General features: G+C 40.9%; 1 protein-coding gene across 1 annotated transcript; it reads right to left on the minus strand.

Moving 5' to 3' along the window:
• Positions 1 to 719: 719 nt before the first annotated feature.
• ZFP3 (ZFP3 zinc finger protein) lies at positions 720 to 10603 on the minus strand. The gene is made up of 2 exons (XM_049774827.1): positions 10534 to 10603; positions 720 to 2374 (listed from the first exon to the last, which is right to left on the minus strand). Exon 2 carries the CDS (start codon positions 2364 to 2366, stop codon positions 855 to 857), a length of 1512 nt encoding a protein of 503 aa, XP_049630784.1. The 5' UTR covers positions 2367 to 2374; positions 10534 to 10603; the 3' UTR covers positions 720 to 854.
• Between the last annotated feature and the right edge of the window lie 1833 nt (positions 10604 to 12436).

Raw genomic sequence — 12436 nt, forward strand, 5'->3', positions numbered from 1 at the left:
TATCAATCAGGGCCCTCAGCAATGAATTCAAGACAAGAGTTAAATGCTTTAGCAAGGCAAAACCTTTGTCAATAAACGAGTTCATCACTATGTCTGGTGATAATGAAGTTTCAGTCTTTCACAACCTTCTTCAGTTTCCCAGTTAATATCTGTCAGAAGAAGCATGAGTAGGGGGTCAAAAATAAATGGAGCATAAATCTTGGATACAAACCTGAATTGAGGAACCACTACATCTGCCAATGCTGAGTAAGCTGTCTTAATTTGTTTATACTCTGATCTTACCTATAAGTTCCTTTGGATTCTAAGGGTCTTCATTTAGAATCTTAGAATTCTGTCAGTTTTCTCCATTATGGCATCATTTTCAACTGAATGAAGAAACTTAGCAGGTGGAAAATAACTCAAGCTCCCTGTTTCTTCATTAATATTGCTATCTTTTAAGGAAACTTGAGAATATTTTTGGAAGATTCTGTAGCTAATAAAATCTTTTTAAATTGTTCTAATGCTTAACAGTGGACACAGAACAAAATGCATCTTCCTAAGCCATGCTCGTCTGTTTTCAGGAGAAAACTTCCTGAGTAAACTGTCATTCGTAGAAGTGGTGGAATTAAATTTTTCCTCAATAGTTACCAATTTAAGCTAGGTATCTGGTACAGAAACTTAAGATATGTGACCCACAATGAGAAGTACAGGAGAAAAGGGAAAAAAGACAGGAGAATCAATGCTTGAAACAGTTTTTATGATCTAACTCAACATATTAAATTTTTCAATGTCCAAACAATATCTAACCCTTTTCTACTGTTTGAAAATCATTCATATGATCTGAGAACTTGAGGTACAGATTATGAACAATCAGATTATTCCATACAATGAACAGTTTGATGTCGGAGGAGGTGAGAGCTCCGACTAAAAGTCTTCTGACATTCTTGGCATTCATAAGGTTTCTCTCCAGTGTGAATTCTCTGATGAATGATAAGTTGGGAATGCTGGCTGAAAGTTTTCTCACATTCGTTACATTCATAAGGTTTCTCTCCAACATGAATTTTCTGGTGAAGTAGTAGTTCTGAGTCATTCCAAAATGTTCTTGCACATTCATTACACTGATGAGGCTTCTCTCCAGTATGAATTCTCTGATGGACAATAAGATGGGAAGTCCGCCTAAAAGCCTTTCCACATTCAAAGCATTCATAAGGTTTCTCTCCAGTATGAATTCTCTCATGTCTAAGAAGTTCTGAGTTCCCCCTGAAGGCCTTCCCACATTCCTTACACACATAGGGTTTCTCACCAGTATGGATTCTAATATGTCTAATAATCTCAGAGTTCTGGCCAAACGTTTTTCCACATTCATTACATTCATAGGGCTTATCACCTGTATGTATTCTTTGATGCCGAATAAGCTCAGAACTCTGACCAAAACCTTTTCCACATTCGTTACACAGATATGGTTTTTCTCCAGTGTGAATTTTCTGGTGTCTTATAAGGCCTGAGCTATGTTTGAAGGCTTTGCCACACTCGCTGCATTCATGATATCTTTCTTCAGTGTGAATTCTCTGATGCTGAATAAGTTGTGAGCTAACCCTAAAGGTCTTCCCACATTCATTACATTCATATGGTTTCTCTCCAGTGTGTATTCTCTGGTGTAAAATAAGGGCTGAATTCTGACTAAAAGCTTTACCACACTCTTCACACTTATATGGTCTCTCCCCGGTGTGAATTCTATGATGGTGAATAAGGTGTGAACTTTGAATGAAAGCCTTTCCACATTCATTGCAAGCAAAGGGTTTCTCCCCCGCATGAATTCTCAGGTGCCTTCGAAGGCTTGAGTTAGTTCCAAATGTTTTTCCACATTCCTTGCATTCAAAGGGTTTCTCTCCACTATGAACTCGCATATGCTGGATAAGATGTGAGTTCTGATTGAAGGCTTTCCCACATTCTTTACATTTATGAGATTTTTCTCCCACAGAACATCTCTGTGTTTTGTTAAGTTCTGAATTCTCTGTGAAATTTTGACCAGAAGTAACAAATGTACTAATCTCCTCTATTGTGGTATCTTCCTCAAATGTGACCAAATCTGAGCTGAGACTATGGATTCTCTCACTCTCACTATTTTCCTCATCTTTTTCACTTGAGGGTGATTTCTTAAAAATAATCAATCCTGACACAAAGTCTCTCTTCTGAGGAGACATGTGCTCTATAATTTTTTCTGTGGACTCTCTCAAATGTCCCCCCAACATGTCTTTTTCACATGTTGCTCTAAAATCATGACCCTGGTAAACCACTTTTGAATGTTTTCCTAATGTTGCATAGCATGGTTCAGAATCTTCAGAAATTTCTTCCTTGGGAATTATTCCATTGTTCTCAGTTCCCATCTCACAATCTGAAATAAAGAATACATAAAAAAAATTCAAATAATATTTAAATAAAGCTAATGCTAGAGGAGTATGAAACTTTGGCATAGTTCTTTTGTGCTCAAAAATAGTCTTGAAGAGGCAGAAAAATAGTACTAGATTCAAGAATTGACTCACATGCAGGCAGCCCAGGTTTAATCCTCAGCACTGCATTTAGTCAAAATCATGAGCAAGCCCTGAGCACAGGTGGGTTTAAGCCAAAAAAGCAAAGCAAAAAAAAAATGGTTTTGGTATCTAACCCAATACCCATATGATATGGGGTTAATATCTAAGATATATAAAGCACTGGTAGAGTTCAACAAGAAAAAACATCTAATCCCATCCAAAAATAGGAAGACATTTCCTCAAAAAAGAAATACACATCACCAAAAGTAACATAAAAAATGCTGCACATCATTAATCATTGAAGAAATGCAAATCAAAAAAAAATAATGTGATATCTCACACCACAGATCTAGAAGAACAAGAACAGCCAATACTGATGTGGACACAGGAGAAAGGGACTCCTGGTGGGAGAAAGGGACTGCTGGTGGGAATGTCAACTGGTCCAGCCTTTTTGGAAAACACTGTGGATATTCCTCAAAAAATAGAAATTGAGTGCCATATGACCCAGCAATACCATTCATAAGAATACACTCTAGGGGGCCGGGCGGTGGCGCTAAAGGTAAGGTGCCTGCCTTGACTGCGCTAGCCTCGGACGGACCGCGGTTCGATCCCCCGACGTCCCATATGGTCCCCCAAGCCAGGAGCGACTTCTGAGCGCATAGCCAGGAGTAACCCCTGAGCGTCACCGGGTGTGGCCCAAAAACCAAAAAAAAAAAAAAGAATACACTCTAGGGGCCCAAAAACAGAATGTAGAAAAGCTCTCTACATGGGAATTTTCGTTGCAGCACTATTCACAATAGCCTGAAGTTGAAAACACCGGAAGTTCCCAAGAACAGAAAACTGGATAATGAAACTGTGGTAGATCTACACAGTGGAATATTATGCAGCTGTTAATAAAAATAAAGTCATGACCTTTGCTGATACTTGTATGCATATGATGAGTATTATGCTGAGTGAAATGGAGATATGATAGACATAGAGATAGACAGTGATAGAAATAGAATAACTGGGCCCGGAGAGATGGCACAGCGGTGTTTGCCTTGCAAGCAGCCGATCCAGGACCAAAGGTGGTTGGTTCGAATCCCGGTGTCCCATATGGTCCCCCGGGCCTGCCAGAAGCTATTTCCGAGCAGACAGCCTGGAGTAACCCCTGAGCAATGCCGTGTGTGGCCCAAAAACCAAAAAAAAAAAAAAAAAAAAAAAAAAGAAATAGAATAACTGCACTCATTTGTAGAATATTTACAAAATAATAGCATGGTAATAATATCCAGAGACAATAGAGACAAGGCCAGTGGACCAAGTCCATGATAGGAAACTTGCCACAAATAGTGTGGGAATGCAGTTAGGGTAGAAAATAAACCACTATGACAATGATAGTTGGAAATGATCACTCTTGGCAAGAATTGGGTGCTGCAAGTAGATAAAATGATATGCATGATACCCCTTCAATAACACTATTGCAAACCAGAGTCTAAAAAGAAAAAAGGAAGAGAGAGAAGGACAATGTTTGCCACAGAGGCAGGCTGGGGAGAGGATGGGGGAAGACAGGAAGAAAATTAAGAACATTGGTGGTGCACTGTTGAAAGGTGTTATACACTAAATGACTGAAAATCATGAACAACTTTGTAACTGTAATAAAACAACTCTATTATGAACAACCGTGTAAACTACAGTGTTTAAGGTAATTTTAAAAAATAAAAAAAAACTTGATTTTGAAGAGGAAGTGATCACAAAATGAGTAGCAAAACAAGTTCAATCCTATGATATTCATCAATTCCAAATACTACAGTATACTTGGGGGCCATCCATTCAAAAGGTTATGTGTGAGGTGCAAGAAAGAGAGTACAGATATATAGGCATTTTCCTTGTATGTGGCCATGCCTGGGTTCAATCTTTGGCACTGCATATGGTCCCTAAACATACCCAAAGTGACCCCTGAGTATAGATGAGTAAGCCCAGATCACAGCTGGATATCACAGCACAGTATTACAGGGAAGGGGGTAAGAGTTCTTTTTTCAATTATATGCTAGTTAGCTATAATTAGCATATGATTTCCTACCCTGCCTTCCTTATATTTGGATTAGATATGGTTCTACTTTAGTTTTCTCATATCTGTAAACTGTATCAGTACCTACTTTTCTTTCCATGCTTATTTTTAAATGTGACCTATATCACAGTCTAAATATCTGCATATATGTTGCTAGACCAGTGGTCAGCAACCTGCGGCTCGTGAGCCACTGTGGCTCTTTACACTTTTAATTTGGCTCTTCTGTGTGCCAGGTGGCAGCTCCAGGAGTCAGGACTCTGCTCCTAGCCTCTGTCAGTGCGCGCCCTGTGTGGCTCTCAAAATAAATTTCAATCGTGGTTTTGGCGAGATTTGGCTCAGTTGAAAAATAAGATTGCCGACCACTGTGCTAGACCAATTTCCAGATGTCATTCAATTCCCTATTATTTCTCTAATACCAATGGTTCAAACTATTATATAATTATTAAAAATTGTATAGGCTGGAGATAGTATAGAAGGTAAGATATTTGTGTTGCATGTAATCAACCCAGGTTCAAATTTCCAACACTATAAATGATCCCCAAACACCACAGAAGTCACTCCTGAGCTAAAGAAAGAGACCCAAATATCAGTGAGGCTCAAACCCATGAAGCCCAAAAAATGTTGTAATGGTTATAAAAAGTTACATCTCGGGACCAGAGTGATAGCACAGTGGTAAGGCATTTGCCTTGCATGGGGACAATACAGGACAGGCCCAGTTCGAGTCCCAGCATTCCATATGATCTCATGAGCCTGCCAGGAGCAACTTCTGAGTGCAGAGCCAGGAGTAACTACTGAGTAACGCCAGTTGTAACCCAAAATTTAAATTAAAAAAAATTATATCTCAATATCCTTTTGAAATATATTGTCTTCACATTTTATTAAATAAATTTTAGTTTAATTTTGTAATATTTTGTCTTAACCTAATGTTTCCTTTTAGCTACTGAGTACACAATTTTATCTGGATGTCATTCATGGGTACAGATTGTCAAGATATTTTATAAGGATGTGAAGATCATTTAAATAGAATGTGAAGAACCAGGCTGTCTACAAGATAGAGAAAAAGAAGTTTTAAGCAAAGGGAGATCTATTAATTTCAAGGGAATATTAGCAGAAATCATACTGTGAGTCAATTGAAAAGCATCTGGATGGATCCTTGTGGGAGATGCACTTTTATTTTACTAAACTTAAAAAAATTTTTTACGTTTTAATTGACATAAGCCATCTATATGGGGCCCGAAGAGATAGCACAGTGGTGTTTGCCTCGCAAGCAGCCGATCCAGGACCAAAGGTGGTTGGTTCGAATCCCGGTGTCCCATATGGGCCCCCGTGCCTGCCAGGAGCTATTTCTGAGCAGACAGCCAGGAGTAACCCCTGAGCACCGCCGGGTGTGACCCAAAAACCAAAAACCAAAAAAAAAAAAGCCATCTATAAAATTAAAAAGGAAAATTAGGGGACAGGATATTACAAAAGAAGGAAAAAGGACCCTGAAAAAAAAGGCTAAGTCAGTTAGGAAATTATCAACAAATCCCCTTAAATTGATAAAACAGATGAACACCACCATCAATCCTGTAGTAAACTACAAAGGCAGATATAATGTGAAAAAGTAATTCTCAAATAAAAATAGTAGAAACCAGTTGAAGGTGACAGCTCAGTGAAGTCTTCAGTAGCCTTCAAGGATAGAATTATCAGAACTGTGACTTAACTAAGAAGCTGGTGGACTTCAAAAAAAAATAGAGGAAAGAATCTGTAATCACAACTAACAGAGCTTGGCTGACTTGCAAAAAAAGATGCCATGCTCCTCTGTAGCCATGAAGACTACATTGTCCTACAGTCAATATTTAAGAGTGAGCAACAGAAAATTGTCCAAAAAAGAAGGATGAAAACAATGAAGAGGAAGAGGAAGATAATGAGCAGTTAGACCTGAAGGTAAGATATATTAAGGTGAAAATTAAGCTCATTAAGAGAAGCAAGTCCAGGACAAAGGAAAAGGCCTATAAAGGCCAATTTGGGGGAATGTCAAATTCATAATGAGCCATTTCAACAATGATGCAGAAAAGGATGAAATGAAACAGAAGAAAATGGGACTGATGATGAGTGATTAATAGGACAAATTTTCTGTTTAGTTTTGTATTATTTGGGGGCCATACCTGGTGATGCTCCAGGGTTACTCCTTCTTCTGCACTTAAGAATCACTCCTGGTGGTACTTGAGAATTATATGGGATTGAACCCAGTCAGCTGTGTGCAAGGCACACTCCATATTGTGGTATTATCTCTCCAGCTCCTGGACCAAATTTCCTTGAAAGAACTGAAGTCCTTCTCTCCTCTCTCATTTGGGAGAGGGGGGTTGGTTTTTGGGTCACACCCAGCAGCAGCACTCAGGGTTACTCCTGGCCTGTGCTCAGAAATCGCCCCTGGCAGGCTCGTGGGACTATATGGGATGCTGGGATTTGAACCTCCATCCATCCTGTGTTGGCAAGTGGGAAACTGAGAACATTAGTAAAGTGGAAATTGGTAATGGGATTATTACTGGAACATCGTATGTCTGAAACTCAATAACGAATTCCTTTTAAGTCTCAGTGCCTCAATAAAAATAACTAAATTTGGGTGCCAGAGTGATAGTACCATGGGTAGGGCATTTGCCTTACGCAAGACCAACGTTGCATCCAGAATTGAATCAGGATTCAATTCTTAACACTCTGTATGGTCTCTTGAGCACAGAGCCAGGAATAACCCCTAAGCACCACCAGATGTAGCCCCAAAATATAATGGCAAAATATTAAAATTTTTAAATAAGAATTTGGAAAGGAGGGACCAAGAGATAATACAGTGGATAAGGCACTAGCCGCATACACAGCTGACCCAGGTTCAATCTAGGGCATCCCCAGCACTGTCAGTAGTGATCCCTGAGTGAAGACCCAGGAGTAAGTAACCCCTGAGCACTGCCAGGTGTGGCCCCATTAAAAAAAAAAAAAATTTCAGAAAAGAGAAAAAATCAAATTACAACTTATAGTCAAAGATAACAAAATAAGGGGCTGATGAGGTGGTGCTAGAGGTAAGGTGTATGCCTTGCAAGCGCCAGCCAAGGAAGGACCACGGTTCGATCCCCCCGGCGTCCCATATGGTCCCCCAAGCCAGAAGCGATTTCTGAGAGCTTAGCCAGGAGTAAGCCCTTAGCATCAAAAAGGGTGTGGCCCAAAACCCAAAAAAAAAAAAAGAGAGAGAGAGAGAAAGATAACAAAATAAGTTATTAGCTGACATCCCTATTAAGTTTATTTTCCTACAAAGCAGAAAGTGAGACTTGCATTTAAAGTTCCTGAAGGGAGCTAGAGCAATATTTCAGTGGATAGGACAATTGCTTTGCACACAGCACATGCACCCCAGTTCAATCCCCAATAATCCATATAGTCCCCCAAGCCTGCCAGGTATGTGATCCCTGAATGATCCCTGAATGAGTAAGCTCTAAGCACCACCCAGTGTAGCCCAAAACTAATAAATAAAGTTACCAAGAGGACCAGGGAGATAGCTCAAGCAATAGAATATATGCCTTGCATTTGCAAGACCCATAATTCAGTCTTCAGTACCACATACACCCTATCCCATCCCTGCACGAGATATAACTCCTATATAAAAAATAAAAATAGATGAATAAAAATAAAGTTTCTAAGTATCATTTATTTCAACAACTTCTCCCTTTGTGTTTTACCAAGGCTTTTCTACTCCACAATGATTTGTTAACAGTAAAATTAAGGGCCTATGGGGGCTGGAGCGATTGCACAGTGGTAAGACATTTGCCTTGCAAGAGGCCAACACAGGACAAATGGCAGTTCGAATACCAGCATCCCATATGGTCCCTGAACCTGACAGAAGTGACTTCAAAATGCAAAGCCAGGAGTAACTCTTGAGCACCTCCAGGTGTGACCCAAAAACCAAAAAATAAAAAGGGGCCTGTGGCAGTGAAAAAAGAAGTGAGAAAAGAGAAACAGATCACTAATATACACTAATATAAAATAAAAATAAGGTCAACAATTTAATTCAACAATCTCTTTGTGAGCAGATAATATAGAAAGTGTGTATCCCTATATATTTCATAGTCATTATCTTTTCTGTTTGCTTTATTTATTTTGTTTTTTGTTTTTAGGCCATACCCAGTGGTGCTCAAAGCTTTCTCCTTGCCCTGAGTTTAAGGATCACTCTTGCAGGGTCCAGTGACTATATAAAATGCTAGTAATCAAACCCAGGTAGGCCACATTCAAGGCAAGCAGCCTACCTTGTACTATTGATCTAGCTCTCACACTGTCCTTTAGGAACAGTATATTCCTACTCCTTGGAATATAACTGGCCACATCAAACACAACAAATAAGACTCAATGAATGCACAACTCTTCTGATTTTTTTTTAAATCTCTTTTAATATTTGTTTTCTTTTTTAGACCTTCAGTGTGAATGATGTTTTGTTTTTAGAGACAGTTTGGAGCCAAGACAGGCTGCCTCTTACAGTGCCTCTGTACTTCTAGAAGTCCCCAGCCACATCCATGTCTGTGCAAATGACCAATGTCAGATTCATCTAACTCTCTAAAGAGAGTACAACTAGCAGGAAAAATTCATAGCCTCACAGCGGATCAAACTGAGACCCGTCAGAGGGCCCCTAAGAACCACCACTGTTGCTATATGAGCTTATCAACCCAGCTCCAAAGATCCTCAAAATTGTGGACTGCCCAACAGTGGCAGTGGCCTGACACCCCCATATTTTTAATAGTGATTTCCCAATAGAAATACATTAAATTAGGGGGCCAGAGCGATAGCACAGCAGTAGGGCTTTTGTCTTACACACAGCTGACCCAGGACAGACCTGGGTTCGATCCCTGGCATCCCATATGGTCCCAAAGCCAGGAGCAATTTCTGAGCGCATAGTCAGGAGTAATCCCTGTCCGTCACCAGATGTGGCCCAAAAACCAAAAAAAAAAAAAAAAAAGAAAGAAAAAGAAAAAGAAATACATCAAATTAGATATGAAATTATCATAGAAGCTACATAAGTTCAACAAAACGTAAACCAGAACACTCAACTAGCAAAATACAGCTTAGCAGACCTTCAGACAATGATATAATGACTCCATTGTGAGATATGAAAAAAATATTTTAATGAAGTTTTTTTAATAATTCCATTATGATTTAATTGTACCAAGGGGGTTGAGAAACTGATGACAAGGGTAGAGGGAATGGTGGAATTGGTGTTAAAATATTAAATGCCAGAAATTAAACATTATAACCTGGAGAAAAATAAAGAAATTAATGATTAAAAAATTAATAAAGAAATTTAATTAGCAAAACACATGTTCTATTAATTTGGGAAGTGCCAGTGCCTGGCTCATTTTAAATGCCTAGTAGATAGTAAGATGGTTTTGATGGGGATATTTCATTCATTTATTTCTACCTAAAAGACATACATGGCATTTCACAGAGTTGATGTCAATTACTTGTTATACTTCTAATTTACTACTTCTCCCAGTCTGAATGACCTTTCACTTAAGGTTCCCCCAGATCCCAAACCTGGACCAACCCTCATTCATCTGCCAACAGAGCGCACGCTGCCATGCGGGACTTGTGGCATTCACTGATCCCTTTGGTTCTCTTTAGGGATGGAGTCTTGAGAAAAAGAAAGGAAAAAAAAAAAAATCACAGATCCCTTTTAGTCCCCAAGTGGGAATGGCAAAAAGGGGGAAGAAGTCTCTGCTTCTCCCGCCACCCCGATGAGCAGGCCCCGAACCCGAGATCGACGGGCCCCTGGGGGGCAGCTCCAGATAGAACCTCGCCCACCACGAGCAGGAGAAAGAAACGGGAGGCCCGGGCGGGAGACCCTCGAGTCCAAGGCCACACGTGAGCCCAAGTCAGGCAGCCACAGGCCTGCAGGCAGTGGGGGCCGGGAAGCCGGGAGCCCAAGCGCCGCCTCCCCCCAGCCGTGCCGGAATGAGGTCTCACCGCAGGCCGCCACCGCCCCGGCTCGCTCCGCTCGGGCTCCCGGCGCCGCTCCGCCCGCGCGCTCGCCACCAGCCGCGGCCGTGGTCCGGGTTGCTCGGGCGACGCGCACGAGCCGCTGCTTCCGGCACCCCGGCGGCCTCCAGCCAATGAGCGCGCGCCGCACGCCGCCGCGAACAGGTGGTCCGCGCCCCACTCCTCCAGGTGACTTTTCCAGCTGCTTCGGGCCTGTTGGGTTTGGCTCGGGTTGGGTTTCGTGTCCATTTTGAGTCCGAATCCTCGGCCCAAACGCCGCCGTGGGTAGAATGGCTCCCTAGACTGTCCCCTGGTACCAGGCGATGCCCACTGCCCTCCGACGATCACTGACGAGCTGGGTCCTCCGGCTTTCCTAGAAAGGCTCCAGGGATGTACTTCCGCCGCCCTGTGACCAGCCGCTCTGCGCCCTGGTTATCGCTCTCCTGCCCCTGGCTCGAATGGAGATAGATGCTAGTTTGCATTTGCTCTCTTGCCACAGCGGCAGTTGTTCGATTCTTAGCGCCCCTAAACCACACACACCCCCTATATCGTCACGCTTTTCTCAGAGCTCCTGGATTCTGTCTGGTAAATAGGGACTATGAAGTCCCAGAGACCGGTTAATTATGGGGATAAAGATCATTTGTTGAAGAGGCTGTTCTTGCTCCAGTTCATACTTTTTCACTCTTCATCAAAGACTAACCTGTTAATAGACCTTAGGATCTGTCTCTGAATTCTCAATTATATTACATTTTCTGAGAAGCTTCTTATTCCACTACTACACTGTTTTGCCTATCCACTAGCCTTCTTCTCTTTTTAAAGAAGCTTGACTCTTCTACTGTCTCAGAACTTCTCAATAGAAGTCGTAAATATGTGACTGCATAAGCCATTTTCTTTGCACCACCAGTTTCCTGTTATTAAAGTATTAATTTAAACCACAAGCAAGTGTACAAGACCACACCCACCCCATCTTGGTAAAAAGGATGGAAGGGGAAATGGAGACAGATTGGATAGTCCTTTTATCCAGTATAATCATTTTCAAATTATACCATTCCTCTCCAGTATAAATAACAGGGAAGGAATGACTGGACCTGTTTGGGTCATATTCACTATGGATCAATGATATTATATTCAATGGGTGAAGGTTAGTTTGATTAAATATGGGTCATTTATATGCAGCAATTGTGGATATGGCTTTCTATGTTTACTTTATCATGATCCTGTAGAATGAGTCACTACTTCAGAAAGAGATTATATGTACATATATACATATTTAATAATCAATGAGCAGAAAAGAAAACATTCTTTGTGGGATGAGTGGCTTGTGGAATACTGCTGACCACTGCTTGGGAGGCCCAGTCAGCAATACTCCTAGAGCCACTTAACAGAACTTCTTTTTTTTTTTTTTTTTTTTTTTTTTTTTTTAATTTTTTTTTTATTTAAACACCTTGATTACATACATGATTGTGTTTGGGTTTCAGTCATAAAAGGAACACCACCCATCACCAGTGCAACATTCCCATCACCCAAGTCCCAAATCACCCTCCTCCCCACCCAACCCCCGCCTGTACCCTAAACAGGCTCTACATTTCCCTCATACATTCTCAATATTAGGACAGTTCAAAATGTAGTTATTTCTCTAACTAAACTCATCACTCTTTGTGGTGAGCTTCCTGAGGTGAGCTGGAACTTCCAGCTCTTTTCTCTTTTGTGTCTGAAAATTATTATTACAAGGGTGTCTTTCATTTTTCTTAAAACCCATAGATGAGTGAGACCATTCTGCGTTTTTCTCTCTCTCTCTGACTTATTTCACTCAGCATAATAGATTCCATGTACATCCATGTATAGGAAAATTTCATGACTTCATCTCTCCTGACAGCTGCATAATATTCCA

Source organism: Suncus etruscus, chromosome 1 (genome assembly GCF_024139225.1).
Source record: "Suncus etruscus isolate mSunEtr1 chromosome 1, mSunEtr1.pri.cur, whole genome shotgun sequence".
In the NCBI taxonomy this organism is placed as follows: Eukaryota; Metazoa; Chordata; class Mammalia; order Eulipotyphla; family Soricidae; genus Suncus; species Suncus etruscus.